This window comes from Epinephelus lanceolatus, chromosome 16, assembly GCF_041903045.1.
Source record: "Epinephelus lanceolatus isolate andai-2023 chromosome 16, ASM4190304v1, whole genome shotgun sequence".
Taxonomy (NCBI): Eukaryota; Metazoa; Chordata; class Actinopteri; order Perciformes; family Serranidae; genus Epinephelus; species Epinephelus lanceolatus.
This window is the reverse complement of record NC_135749.1, coordinates 25,280,845-25,295,298: the sequence shown is the minus strand read 5'-3', so window position 1 is coordinate 25,295,298 and position 14,454 is coordinate 25,280,845. Positions and strand designations below refer to the sequence as shown.

General features: G+C 41.0%; 2 protein-coding genes across 2 annotated transcripts; one reads left to right on the top strand and one right to left on the bottom strand.

The window, feature by feature from the left end:
- Positions 1-953: 953 nt before the first annotated feature.
- utp23 (UTP23 small subunit processome component) lies at positions 954-2,871 on the bottom strand. Its single transcript, XM_033637402.2, has 3 exons — positions 2,547-2,871; positions 2,281-2,455; positions 954-1,493 (listed from the first exon to the last, which is right to left on the bottom strand). Exons 1-3 carry the CDS (start codon positions 2,732-2,734, stop codon positions 1,095-1,097), a joined length of 762 nt encoding a protein of 253 aa, XP_033493293.1. The 5' UTR covers positions 2,735-2,871; the 3' UTR covers positions 954-1,094.
- A 1,351-nt stretch (positions 2,872-4,222) lies between these two features.
- Positions 4,223-13,763, top strand: rnf5 (ring finger protein 5). Its single transcript, XM_033637435.2, has 6 exons — positions 4,223-4,591; positions 9,308-9,326; positions 11,790-11,902; positions 11,989-12,046; positions 12,144-12,255; positions 13,567-13,763. Exons 1-6 carry the CDS (start codon positions 4,368-4,370, stop codon positions 13,683-13,685), a joined length of 645 nt encoding a protein of 214 aa, XP_033493326.1. The 5' UTR covers positions 4,223-4,367; the 3' UTR covers positions 13,686-13,763.
- Positions 13,764-14,454: the final 691 nt, after the last annotated feature.

Sequence of the window (14,454 nt, the reverse complement as noted above, 5' to 3'; positions counted from 1 at the left end):
CGCTTATCCGTATTAATTCATTTTGAAATCAGTCAATAGGGGGCACCAGCAGTTACAAACAAGTGCAATGGCCTTCCACAAAATTTGGCCATAAATCAATGACGGGTTTTTCAAACATCAACAAACTTGGTGGACTTTAACTAAGCCATTAAAGCATGTCCCTAAAATGTTTCTGGAGTTGACCAATAGGCAGTGACAGAGTTTCCAAAGAAGAGCATGGCCCGGTATAGATTTAAACATAACTGAATGAGCTTCTCTCTGATTGTCATGAAACCTGTTATCTTTAATGCAGACATACTTAAATGTCAAAGGTCTTGATCTTACCCAGGTTTCAACTTTTAAAGATGATGACACAAATTCAATGTATCCAGTGTCTTTTATACATGGATAATCATTTAATGACAGTAGTGTATAACTTATGAGTGTAAATCAAGTAGATACTCTGTTCTGTACACATTTATTGATGTAATACATATCAAAAGAATGAACTGGAGTTTTTTCATTTGAAGCTTGATTGAAAATGACTTGATATCACAACCGAGTGAAGTCTGAATGGACATATTTGTTATAAACATTGTCATTTGGACTCTAAACTCATCATATGAGAAAATAGCAGACATCAAAAATCACAGCACCTACTGAAAAAAGAAGCAGACCACCAAGTCATCGTGAACACACTTCTTGCTTCTGCAAAGACAGCTGAATGCATTGTTTTTGATATCTACTTCCATATAAACTGTATATCATGTAATGTTTGAGTGCATCGTATATCATCAACCATGTGCCTGTAAACCTGCTTTTTTTATTTTATATAAAAGCCACACAAATCATCTCTATCTCAAAATATTACTATGTTTCTGAACAGTTTCAGTCTTATGCCTGTTAGTCCTGGGTCCAGCAAACTGTTGCAACATTTTTCAAAATAAAGCAAATACCATGAGCAGAATTTTAAAATGCAGTTTTGTGTGACAAATACTGATTTATTCCATGAAATTAAAAAAACAGAGCAGTGTCAATTATTTAGGATTAGAAAGATGAATCTTCAAATGATGTTTATGCAAAAAACAAACTGGGTAAAGTCTCTGTCTTCTGTACTATGTATTTGTGACAGCAGGAGCAGACCCGTCTCCTCCCTCAGTCTTTCGTTTCTTGTGTCTGCTTCTTTTCCTCTTCTCCCCCTGCTCCGTCGTCTTCTTCGGTGGTGTCGGCCCGCCCTTCTTCTTTTTCTTCAGGCAGCTCAGAGGGTTAGGATTGCTCTGTTTCCTCTTCCTCTTCTTCCCCCGACGCTCTCCGTCCCTCTGGCCGATACCCTGCTCCTCCTTGAGGCTGCGGATGCTCTGCTGCTGGGCCGGGCTGACCAGCTCTCCCAGCTGGACGGCCTGGACGTGGTCGAGGGACGTCTGGCAGGGCTTGTCCAGCACGATGGTGTTGAGAATGATGTAGAGCAGAGGAACACCTGGGATCTTCTTCAGGCCTGCGGTTACTGTGTGGTCCTGGAGAACACAAATACAGTAGAATAACACAACATGAATAACACTCCATTTAGCCCTAATTTAGTCTGTCCTAAGAAACTTCTCTTCCTAGACTTACCAGTGATTATATGGTATTTCCTTAACTGATATTTAACTAGCTTGTAATATTTTAAGAGGTCCAGAGTTCTTACACTTGACAAGACTAATGACAAGCTTCATTATCTGTCATTCCTGTGGGTAAGACAAATCTATAAATTAATATTTCTGGGTTCATGTTGATAGGCGTACTTTTGTGGAACAATATTAATCATACCCCTACCTATTCCTCTCAAATGGTTTTATTTTGCCTCCCATTCTAGCAGGCATGTAAATCTTTGTATTTAAGTACCTATTGATTTGACAAGCTCTACATGTGGGACTCTAAAATAATGCTTATTTAAGGGAAGATACTGCATGCCGTAGAGTTCAATACGGTAAGTTTGTTAACACTTGTATGCCAGTTTATTAGGTATACCTACTTATTGCAGGGTTGTTGTATCGTGAGTGTACCTAATAAACTGGCAACTGAGAACATGTTAAAACCCATTAACGGTGCCAAGCTAATATCTATATTTGCTGTAGATGCCTAGTTAATATCTAGTCCATCTCCAGTTAGACGACGATGTTTGAGTCAGACATCCACTCACATATAAACTATGTGTTTACAAATTCTGATTTCCAACAATAAAACATTGTAATTTCTCTTTTCATTTTCTCTCTGGATGATGTGATGTGTGTGTCTGTGTAGGTGAGCTCTTATTTTATTTACCTGTGTAGCAACAAAGTAGTGGTGTGGGTTCGTCTCCTCCAGCATGGACAGCAGACACTGTGAGGCTGGGACAGGCTCCTTGAAATGTGGACATCTCCTCACCTGGAACCTCTGCAGGATGATTTTAGCTCCGTACAGCTCTTTCCCCAGAGTCTCCAGTTCCTTCAGTGCACAGCTGAAAATAAAAAGTAAATGATGAGATGTTAGATTAGGAGTTTACATTGAACCTGTACGCACATAACACTGCAGTAAGTGGATGTACTCACGATGTAGTGCAGAGCTGCACCTCTCCCATCAGGTATTTGGGCATTTGCTCTTTAATCTGAATCTTGTTTTTTAGCGCCGCCTGACAGAAGGTCCCATCGATGAGGATCTGAAACGGTTCCCTGAAGCTGAAGTTGTATTTGTAGAAACTTATTGTTTTCTTGGCTTGTTTCTGTCGCTTGATCTTCATGGTGGCTGCTCGCTGAAGTCACAGGACTGGAAACTTCTTGTTTTCTCTTTTAACGAATAACCGCCGCCGTGACGCACTTTAAAATGTCCGTCGCGGTTAAAAATTATTCTTCCGGTTACAGTGGCTCGTTTTACGAATGTCTTTCATGACATTTTATTAAATTATCACTATCTAACACTAAAGCATGTGTATTTCTAGTGTACACAACACGCTTGTAGTGCCTGCTTCTCTTGACTCCGGGCGGAAACAAGACATACGACAAAGGTTCCGGGTTAGCGCCATAGTAACAAAAACTAATTTTATGACGTTTTATCATGTGTGCTTTTGGGTTTTATTCGACAATGACATAAAACCTGTAGCTACCAATAACCGCTCATAAATACTAAATATTATTTAGGTATTTTGTGTGTAACGTTGAGTGTAGCCTATGTTTTTATGAACTTCATATGGCATTTTATTCAGTGACTATTAACGCTATGTAGTGCCATGTGTACAGCTGTTATATCACTACATGCTGGAATAATAATATATAAGTCATAGGCCTATTATTATTGAATCCAATTTTCCAATTCAAATTATGTGACTGTGAGTCAGTCTGTTAAGTAGGCTGCAAAGTTCATGACAAGTAAAAACTCATATAATAATTTGGCTTTGTAAGTCACCATTTTGATTTCTCTCTGACTTATATATCAAAATTTGAACTTGTGAGTGAATACTTTGACTAAATTAATACAACAATAAAGCACACACAAGAGCATTTTTTAGTTTGTTTTGTTTCTTACATGTCCCTGAATAATGTTCCTGAACGAATGAATGGATTGTTGTAGGTGACTGAACACAATCGCACTTAAGACTGAAATACACTGACCAGTATTCTCTTTCTTTTCCCCCTGACAGAGGATGACAGTACAGCCATGCATTTTGCAAGGAGTTTTGTTTCATTCAGTTGTTTAATTCAATTATTCTGGCATTTGAATGGTTCTTTTAATAGTTTTATTATGTAATGTTGCCCAGCAGCTGATTGTGCCCTTGGGCCCCCTGGCTGATGAATCCGTCCGTGCCTTTGGGTTACTGATACTGACATTTCTTAATGTGAAAACACACTTGCAAACAAAAAAAAAACAAAACAAAAAACTCGTTTCTCATTCTGATTCTTTCATATTATGAGAATGAATGACAAATAGGATCACTCACTCATATAACTTGGCATTATAGAGGCAAGCTAACATTGTTTGATATTTAAACATTTTCATTTATGTAGGGAGTGTGTGATTTATTATGTCAAAATCATGACTTACCATACCATAATTTTATTTTTGTCAATCCTAACAATTCAACTTTTTTTCTTCCCTATTAAAAAATATAAAATAATAAAAATAATAGTAGTAGTAATAATACTAATACTAATACTAATAATAGTAAGGGGTGGTGTTTATTATTCTCCCCGCCTCTCGTCTGTGTTTTTCCCGGAAGCGGAAGTCCTCATTCAGGTAGCGCGACAGCAACAGCCTTGGTCTGGTGTGACACTTGTCGTCGCCTGTTACTCACGGCTAACATTAGCTCTGGTCGGGCTCGGTAGGTTTGGGCTGGGTCGGGTCAGTACGTTACTTCCCTCACTTGCCCAGTAAACACTATGGCGGCTGCGGATCCCCGGTCCTCGAGTGACGGCGGGGCGGCCAGCAGAGGAGGATACTCGGCCGGAGAGAGCAGCAGCGACCGCGACGGGCAGGGCGGCAGCAGCGGCGGCGGCGGCAGCGGGGAGGGCGAACGGGAGCGGGACCGGGCCACCTTCGAGTGCAACATTTGTTTGGACACTGCCAGAGACGCTGTCATCAGTATGTGCGGACACTTGTTCTGGTAGGAGACGAGGCGGGGGACGGGGGTAGCTCTCATGTGTGGAGGAGGTGGTTGTTGTTGTTGTTTTACGCTGTGTGTAGTTTTGCCGTGTGTGCGGCCTCCTTTTAGCGTCAGCTGGACTTATTTCACGGCGGAATCACGCCCCAAAACACGCTGTTTTAAACGGTTGTCTCAGCGATATGTAGGAGATGGCAGCGGCCAAGATGGCTTGAGTGTGTTGGTTTTGCTGTCGGTGATAAACTGAACTTCAGTCGTCATTATTAACCGTGATTGTGGTCCTGATGTTTCACATGAAGGCTGATCACCTTATTTGCAAATTGCACATGTGAACTGGCTCATATCATATGGTTTCATGTAGGTCAGAGGTCACACTGTAACACATTAATTTTCAGTTTAATCTGTCTGGTGTTTATTTGCAGCTTTGGGATCAGGTCCTTGTTCAGTCATTTACAGCAGTCCAAATGTGCCACTGTCAAGTGTGCAGCAGTGCTAAACAATTGATTAACTTATAAGTTGACTTATAAGCTGGTTCCAGCTATTCAAATGTGAGGGTTAGCTGCTTTTCAGTATTTGTAAATTAGTGTAAATATTAAGATTTTGGCAGTTTATTGGATAACACAAGTAACTTCAGCATGTAGTTTCTAAGGAATAGTGGGTGTGAATGCTGCATGCTGAAAAGCTGACAGTAAACTGCAGTCTTGGCTGTAAATGTTGAATAATACCAGTAGTGTTTTAATGATGTGGAATATTCTAAGTTTTTTTTTTTTACAGCTGACACTGGCTTTAATGAGTAAGAATAAGGTGAAGTGACAGGAATAGTTGAAAAAGTTGAAAGCGGTTCAGTTAGTGTGAATGTCATTGAAAAGGTGAATGATACCAATACTGTGAAATATTTCAAGGTTTTTGAAAAGCTGATACTGTTGTACGTTTGACATTTCATACAATTTTCTGATATTATATACATTTAAAAACAATTCTCAGATGAACTGATAATGAAAATAAGTTGTCTGGAGCCCTGGTACATCAAAAATAATGAGAAACAAATCAAACATTTTGACTAATAAATCAGTATATCCGCCAGTATTTGCACAATTCAGTTATATTAGCATAACCTTGAGGAGGGACTGTTCATTACTTATGAAAGAGGAGGGGATGGTCCAATAATTTTTGAAGCACTACAGAGAGAGTTATGTTTTTTGATTTGGCTTAGGGTAGGGACATTCAACTTTAAATGGTCATATTTAGTATTCATCCTAAATACCCTCAGAAAGGCATGTTTTTGTTTTTAAAACCTTTTTTTTTTTTTTTTTTTTTTATGGTGGAGGGAGGTCGGTAGTCACACCCGAGCCACCCCCCTACTCTGATAAGTAAAGAACAGTCCCTAAATAATATTGTAATAGATTGATGAATAATGAAAGTAACTACACCCTGTGGTTGCACTTTAACTGTGATTCTAGTCCCTTCTCCCATCTCGGTTTCATTCAAGACTTGCGCAACACTCAACCTTCACACCACTTTTTACACATGCACACAGTGACGTGTTTCAAGGCTCATTCATGAGTGTTGTTGACTGATGGATGTGCAGGCGCGCAGGTCAAGGCTAATGTGAGATTAGAGCCAAGACATTGGGATTGGGGTCAAACCTAAGGGCGTCATAACCAGTGGTAAAAGTCAGGATGTTCTGACGCCTCTTTACCTGTTTACAATGTATGTTTTAGTAGATTTGAGTGATAAGGATCTGTACAGGTGTGCACACGTGTTGTGGAGACAGGAGGTGGAGATTATGGAAGTAGGATGTTCCTGCTGCAAGTTCGTTAACAGTGATCTTTTTGTGACTCCTGATATTATCTCCTTTTCAGAGTTAAGGTTTTAACTTATCAGAGAGACCTACTGTGGCAAACGCGCCAAAGGAGGCCACAAAATGTACCTCCAACCAGTATGTACACAAGACCACAGTGCCTGAGGCCTGGAAACATTTTTTTTATCAGGGAATAATGCAGGAATGTTTTCTATCACCTGTTGATTTATTTAATATTTGATCAGAGAAATTCACCTCACAGTTCCACACGAGTTTCACTGGAGCTCCTGTGTCATGAGAGCTGATGTAACTTAGTTGCCATGTTACCTGTGTCCCCCCTCGTCTCTCTCATCATGTGAGTAACGTGATGAAAGTGTGATGAAACTATCAGCAAGGAAGAAGAGCGTTGACGTCAGATCACCTGCTGCAACTTCAAATCAAAATTGCAACATAATTACGTATTAATAGTCGTATTTCTTTCTCATTTTGTAGTTTAGATGGCCTCAGCGTGAGTTCAACTCCTAATGCTGCCTCTGTTTAGCTTTTATTTAACTTTGACACAGTTTATCTTTGAAGCAGCTCATCTGGCTTTTCTCTATTTGCTCAGCTGCAGCAGCACAACTACAATTGTTGCCAACATGCTCAAAAATAAATAGATTTAGCACAATGGAAATGCTTTGTTGAATTGAGCCAGTATCACTTGTCTGGCATCAGAAGCTCCTGATATTTACTGCTACTCAACCTGTGTTTTACCCTCGATTGTGTTGCTGTGTGCCAGAGAAACTATCCAGGAAACCGAGTCAACCGCCCTACACTGTGTCACATTTTAGTTTGAAATGTAAAGTATCAAATGTAAATTGAGGAAACAGCCCTAGTAGCAAACTGTGTAAGAGGTTCAAGAGGAGTGATTTGTGTTCAAGAGACATTAACATCAGGTTAGCAAGGGAGACAGGCTACATGATTAATCGGGGGAAAAAAATCATGATCTTGCCTCATATGTCTGTGCAATCTTATTTTTAAATGACAGTATTTTATTTGTTATTTACCTATGTGCGCTTGTTTCATTTTAGCTCAGTGTGAGAGCCTTTCCTGTGTTCTCCTGTCGCTCGGCTGTGTTTCTCCTCCTCCTCCTCTCTTTCCTCTGCTGTGTGCTTCACCAGTGCACACATGCATTTGCATTTTCCAAATAAGACATTTGGGATATGCCAGTATTATTCCATTTTTCTTCTTTGCTCACATGCAAACTGATTCTCTCTTGTATATAATTGCAAATTGAATATCTTTGGATTTTGGACAAAACGAGGGTAGAAGAATTCTTAGTTGCAGCCCAAACTGTTGCATGCAGGCGGACTCTTTCAGTGCTGCTGCTGACGTTACAGATAAAGCTGTTTTCCCTAAAACACCAAGCGTTGTGTTTAGTGGAACATTACTGCAGTCTCTGCCTGTAAACATATGATTAAGATCAAAAGGGGATACCGTGATAATCCAGTCTCAGCTTTTGTTATTTTAATTTAACGTTATGAAAATGAGGCTCCGCATCTGTGTAATGGCTCCACTGGGGTCACGTAATGGAGTCTGTGCAGAGCATTACACTCTGCAGTCTGGCTTCACTCAATGGTTTTTGAGCCTCTTATTGGAAATTAAGCTGTTATTTTCAGGTCGCAAGAGCTCGGCTATACGTGTGGCCACATGTTAGATCACAGTTGAACGGGTTGTTATGTTAACTTAGGCCTTACGCTTTGTTCGGCTGTTTGTATCCACAGGAATGCCAGTTGCAGCAGTGATTTGATACCCAGTGTTACACTAATACAGTACATGTGTGGAAAAGGCTGCAGATTGGCATGAGGTCATGTTTTGCTTCATGGTTTGTTTGTAGGTTAGTTCGTGGTCATGTTGAGGTGTTAGGCCCACCTGAGGCACTGAGGTTTGTACTGAAAGTGTCAAAAACAAGTCCTGCCTGTTCCCTTGCATGATCTGCGTAACTATGCTGTTGACGTTTATCTCACAAAGAATCTCTGACCAAAACATACAGAGATTCAGGTGACATTTTGCAGTCTCCATGCCAACATGCTTTTCTTGCTTTTCTGACCCACAGTCCTCTGTGGACAGGAAATAACATTGCATCGAATGAGTGAAATATTATTGAAATCATAATACAGCTAAGTGCAATGTCCAACTTGCAGGAGCCCTAATTTTATTTGATAAAGGTAAAATGTGTCACAACATATAATAAATAAAGCAATGTGGTGCTACAGAGATTCCCCTGCCTACATATCATATTCTAGACGTAAGGGAACATGCTTAGTTGGTATAGACTCCAGCAAAAATCCAATCTTTGTATTTATATAGGTATAAAATGGTAATGTGAAAGGGGTCAGAGGTCGTATTAACCTACAGATAATGATCATCTGAATCTCCAGAGCCGTAAGGTGCGAGAGAGGTAGACATATTCACCCCTGTGTCATCATCCGCCTCCTTAAAAAAGCCTCCGTGTTTGGCACCAACTGATGTGGCGTTTCCACAGACCTCCGTCCTGCACTCCCACAATGCAGCAGCAGGTCGGCCTGGCCAGCAGCCACACGGGCAACACTCACTGTTGTCGCTATCTGCTCACAACAGATGGAGCCAATTAATACTGACAATGGGGAGCGGGGACAAGTTTAATCAGCCACCTCGTTAGGAACAGCTTGTTCTGGCCAGGTGGGCTTCCATAGGTGGGAGATTAACAGGCGAAAAAGTGCCACAGCAAAAACACACTTTGCATTTAATCTAGCTATTAAGATTGATTTGATATATGTTCGTATAATTGTCTCCAGGAATGTTGGTGCTGGTTTTGAGGCAAGCAGCTGACATTTAAAGAGAAAGAAGCTATTGTGAGAATGCAAATTAATCTTTTGTTTCTGTCTCTGTCTCTGCAGCTGGCCCTGTCTCCATCAAGTGAGTATCTCCTCTTTCATTTCATCCTTTATTTCATGATAATTGTTAAACAGCCACACAGGTGTTTTCAATACTCAGTACTGATTAGTATAAAGCAGCAGCATTATTTTAAGGTCAGCTAACACTTTGTAGTAATAAATGGATCTAATGAAATGATTAGTCAATTGACACGAAAATGAATCTGTATCTATTTTGGGTAGCGCATCTATGTTCCTAGTTCAGTATTCTGTTATAGTAATCCTCCTATAGTGTTTGGGTCACATTTGACCCATCTCATGTTTAAATATTTTATAAATTAACCCTGACCTTTGGAGAGGGCAGTAGTTAATTGTTGGAGCTTCTTTCGTAATCCTAAACTTTTTTTGAAATGGCAGTAGTCAACAAGTTTTGGTTTCCTTAGCCCAATTTTTTCCCCCTTATTTCACTATTTTAATGTCATCATAGGAATTTTCTCCTGTTACGATAATCAATTTATTCTTTTGCTCACTTTCTACACAAAATTACTTAACACGAGTCCATACCCATTGAGTGCACAGTTGCCCACGTACAGTGTCATATGGTGTGTGTTTGGGATACACGTCATAGGAAATTGCAGATTAAATAGTCAACTGAACCCATTAAAGGGATAGTGCACCCAAAAATGAAAATTCAGCCATTATCTACTCACCCATATGCCAAGGGAGGCTCAGGTGAAGTTTTAGTCTTCGCATCACTTGCGGAGATCCAAGGGGAGAGTGGGTAGCAGCACAACTCCACCTAATGGAGGCTGACGGCGCCCCAGATTCAAATGTCCAAAAACACATAATTGAAACCACAGAATATGTCCATGCTGCTCGTCCGTAGTGATCAAAGTGTCCTTAAGCCCCGACATAAAAAGTTGTTTGGAAAAATGTCATTTGAACTCTGTTTTTAGCCTCATTGTAGCCTGTAGCTCTAACTGCCTCTCTGTACACCGTGTTCACATGTGCGCGAGACCGTGAGACATGGGCTCCGCGTTCATGTGTGTTCACGTGCTTTCACTGGTCTCTACCACTGTGCCAAATTTCACATGGATTGACCAAGTCAGTGAGAAGAAAAACGTGGAACAGACGCACACACTCAGAGTTTTTGTCATTATATAGTAAGTGGATATGTTGTTTCCAATTTCTTTCACGCGAGGATTTTTTTGCCCTTGACTGAAAGTCTCTGAGGTTTAGACTGTGGATAATTTAACGTCACTTTTGCCTCTTGAAATTGTAATTCTCATTTTTAACAATTCTGACAGAACAGTTAACAGATCTAGAGAATATTGGCAGGTTAATCGATGACAATAATTGACCTTTTTGAAGACATGGTTCCTGAAAGCTGAGGGGCATGTTAATATTGTCTGGCCTATATCAATAGATTAAATGATTTTAAAAGAATTGATGGATCAACAGATAATGAAAATAATTGCCGTTTGCATCAGTACCTGAGAATATTAACTTAATCATATTCACTTCCCTTGAAGGCCATAAAATTGATCAAGTCAATAATGTGTTTTCTGTGTGAGCTTCAGCCAGCTCAGGCAGTTTCATGTGTCAAAACGTACCTGTCATACGGCTTGTGACCGAGTCATTATGCTTGTTTGAGATAAGCCTGGCCTGTGCAGAACGATAGCTGCACTTTGCATGTCGCTTAGATTTGTGTCTGACTTGATCCCAATTGCTCTGACGTCATGCACACGTGGGCAATGATAACCTCACGAGGTTGGGGCGGCCACAGTTTTTTGAGATCTGATCTTGTCCTCTTTCCAGGTGAGGCGCAGTTCAACTTGAACATGCCTAGTGATGTCAGTGGGTGTGATCTGTCTGAAAGCCACTATGAGCAACATGTCTGAACTTTATTAATTGCTAAACCCTGACAGTAACAGGACAGCTGGTCTGTACCTGCTCATACAGTCCTAGAAGAGGTCTCCAATCAGACACGATGAGTGAAAACACCTGTGTCTGTGAGCTGTTGCTGAGTCGGGCCTTTTCACGGCAGCACCCAGCAGCATGTTATCAGCAGAAGGTTGTGATGTAACCTCATGGTGGTAACTACACCTGTCAGTTGACTTAGTGCAGCTTAAACATGCTAAAGCACTTAATGCCTCTGTCTGCTGCTTTACTGCAGCTTTCACCCTGCTTCTCTGCACTTAACCCTACAGAGCTGTACATTGCTCTCAGTGCAGCTGCATGAACGCGACATGGATTCAGGTAGAGATTAAAAATTATTGCAACCATTTGTGGAAAAATTGTTTTTGTTGTGAATGTGCTGCTTGGTCCTGAGATCCTAAATGTGCTTCAGGCCACTGGATTAAATCTTTATTTTAGACTGCTGCAGCACCAGCCTTTCCTAGAAAACATGAGCTGTCATTTGGCACTAGAGCCAGGATTTAGACAATTAAAAGAGGGGTTTATCTGATATGTATTATAAAGGTTTTGACATCTTTGCTCCTCTCAGTGGTTGGAGACACAGCCCAGCAGGCAGCAGTGTCCTGTTTGTAAAGCAGGCATCAGCAGGGAGAAAGTCATCCCGCTGTACGGCAGAGGAAGCTCCAGCCAGGAAGACCCCAGGTACACCCAGAGTTCACATCTGTGTGTGTCGATTTTAGTGCGATGGCATTTTGGTTGTCTTATGATTTGATGTTTCTGTGCTTCAGGTTGAAAACTCCACCTCGGCCTCAGGGACAGAGAACAGAGCCAGAGAGTCGAGGCGGGGTGAGTCAGTAGATGTTGCTCCAAAAGTGAACACATTTCTTTCTTCTTTTATACGTTTATCTAATCTGTTTTGAACTTTGTTTTTTTTTTGCGTCAGATGTTTCAGGGCTTTGGGGACACTGGCTTTCACATGTCTTTCGGCATCGGTGCTTTCCCCTTCGGCTTTTTCACCACAGTCTTCAACGCCAACGACCCTTTTCACAGAGCAGGTAACCACATGAAAAAAGACATAAACATTGTTGGCACTCAGTTTGTGGTGCTCAAAGTGCCAAAAAAAAACTACATTTGAAAAACTCAACAGCAATATCTCCTTCCAGAAATCATTTACTCAAGATAATCCACAGACCTTGTTGTGAGCAGTTTCATGCAGGAACTATTTTCTTTCTACTGAACAACACCCGCCAACCGTATCACTGCACAGAAGGAAGCATACATCTACCGCTAGCTCGCCTAACACCATGAGCTAGCTTAAGTTATAGCTTAGCCAAGGAGGACACCATTAATGTTTACATCTCCCGCTGTCAAGAGCATGAGTCTCTAGTCCATGAGTAGATGTACGCTTCCTTCTGCACCGTGATTAGGGTTTAATCCTGGGAAACAGGATTCCCAGGGAAACACATCCAAGCTGTTTTCGGTATCCCAGGAAAAATAATGACAGGAAAACGACATAAAGGTAAACTAAATAGGTTGATACATACGAAATATTCAGAGACCTATCACCACAGAAATAAATGAGTTGTTAATGTAAGTCCTTCACACTGGATGCAATTCTCATCTATTGTAAGGTAAGCTAATCAACCATCTGACCCCCAAACCTGGACCCCGCCTGACCTGGGTCCCTGGGTTGTGGGTTAACCTGCGAATGACTAGTTAATTAACATAAATGGTGTTAATTGATATCACCAAATAATACACTAAAGCAGCCAGGTTGCTTTTACTGTTGCTTTAAATATGACCACTGTGTCTTGGCTGAAGTTACCTTTAAAACAACTCAATTGTGTGCCTCTGCTACTGGGAAAGAAAATTTCTCATTTTCAGGAAAACTATTGGCCGGTGTAGTTTGATAGAGAGAAAATACCTCCCATGTCAGACTGCTCACAACAAGGTCTGTGGATTATCTTGAATAAGTGGGTCATGATTTCTGGAGGGACATCCCTGTTCAGTTTAAATCATTTTTTTTATTCTTTGAGCACCACAAGCTGAGTGCCATCTAGTTACATTATATTTAAGAGACGGCAGACATCTCTACGGTCGATATCTCCAACACTCTGCAACTCACACCAAAACAATTTAGACTGATAAGTAGCACTACAGGTAAGAAGTAAAATATGTATTTTTGATTTTGGGGTGAACTGTCCCTTTAAATTTAATTTGGTGAACACTGATTGGATTATTTTGAATATTAGTAGGTGAAAAGCTGCATATAAACATTTCTGTTGCTGTCAGGTGTCATAATTAGACGCAAACACACTTTCCCATGAGACACTGGCGTAATAACCTTTCCCATCCACCCCTATCAGACCAGTACGCAGGCGATCACCAAGGCAATGGCAACCTCAACAACGGCAATAACAACTGGCAAGACTCCCTCTTCCTCTTCGTGGCCATCTTCTTCTTCTTCTGGCTGCTGAGCGTGTGATGGAGAGCAGACGGGATGGGTGGGTGGATGGATCAACAAGAGGATCGATGAGCGGGAGGGAGGAGCGCAATAAAACAAAACAAAAAACAAACAAAAAAAAAAACTCACACACTAAACTCCAGCCACAGACACACACTCATTTGACATTTCCCAGCAGGTACTAACTTGGGAGAGAGCGGAGGATTGTGTTTGATTCCAAAACAAGAAATACAGGATGTATTATACACACTATATTTGGTTTTCTCCTCCTGGCAAAGGCAGATTCGCTTCAGGAATCTCAGCCCCACCCACCTGCTTTGCTGATTTTGTTTATGCAAGACGCACTCACTGGAAAGCAGTGGTGTGTGAACCCCGAAAAAAGTCATATTGGCCCTCCCTCTCTACATGCACCTGTAGATAAATAACTACAAAAATAACTTGGGGTTCGGAGACAGTATTAAGTGATCAGGGTAAGCTATGTAAAGGATTTTTTTGCGCAGAAAAGAGGTGGGTGGAGGATAATTCAGGGCAGTGACTAATTCTGTTTTGGTTTTTCACATTCCTCTTGAAGGTTTAGTAAGCCAAGAGACAGAGGAGGAGGCACGTTGTGGAAAGTTTAACGGGCTAAAACAGGGAAGACGGGGTATGAGATTACGTAGTGGTTGCCATAGCAACTCTTCCTTCAAAAGGCCAAAGAGTAGTGGATCAGTCATGTACGATGTCGGGTGGGTGGGTGAAAAATGTAAGTTATGTTCCTGTTTACAGTTTCCTCAAAAATTGAACAAGTACT

What these genes read in the sequence shown, in the direction of transcription:
- utp23 (XM_033637402.2), bottom strand. Translation starts at nt 2,734, where the DNA reads ATGAAGATCAAGCGACAGAAACAAGCCAAGAAAACAATAAGTTTCTAC. An exon ending in GTGCAGCTCTGCACTACATC is followed by an intron (nt 2,456 to 2,546) that starts GTGAGTACATCC and finishes TTTTATTTTCAG; the next exon opens with CTGTGCACTGAAGGAACTGG. An exon ending in ACTACTTTGTTGCTACACAG is followed by an intron (nt 1,494 to 2,280) that starts GTAAATAAAATA and finishes TGTGTTCTCCAG; the next exon opens with GACCACACAGTAACCGCAGG.
- rnf5 (XM_033637435.2), top strand. Translation starts at nt 4,368, where the DNA reads ATGGCGGCTGCGGATCCCCGGTCCTCGAGTGACGGCGGGGCGGCCAGC. An exon ending in TCCAGCCAGGAAGACCCCAG is followed by an intron (nt 11,903 to 11,988) that starts GTACACCCAGAG and finishes TCTGTGCTTCAG; the next exon opens with GTTGAAAACTCCACCTCGGC. An exon ending in AGCCAGAGAGTCGAGGCGGG is followed by an intron (nt 12,047 to 12,143) that starts GTGAGTCAGTAG and finishes TTTTTGCGTCAG; the next exon opens with ATGTTTCAGGGCTTTGGGGA.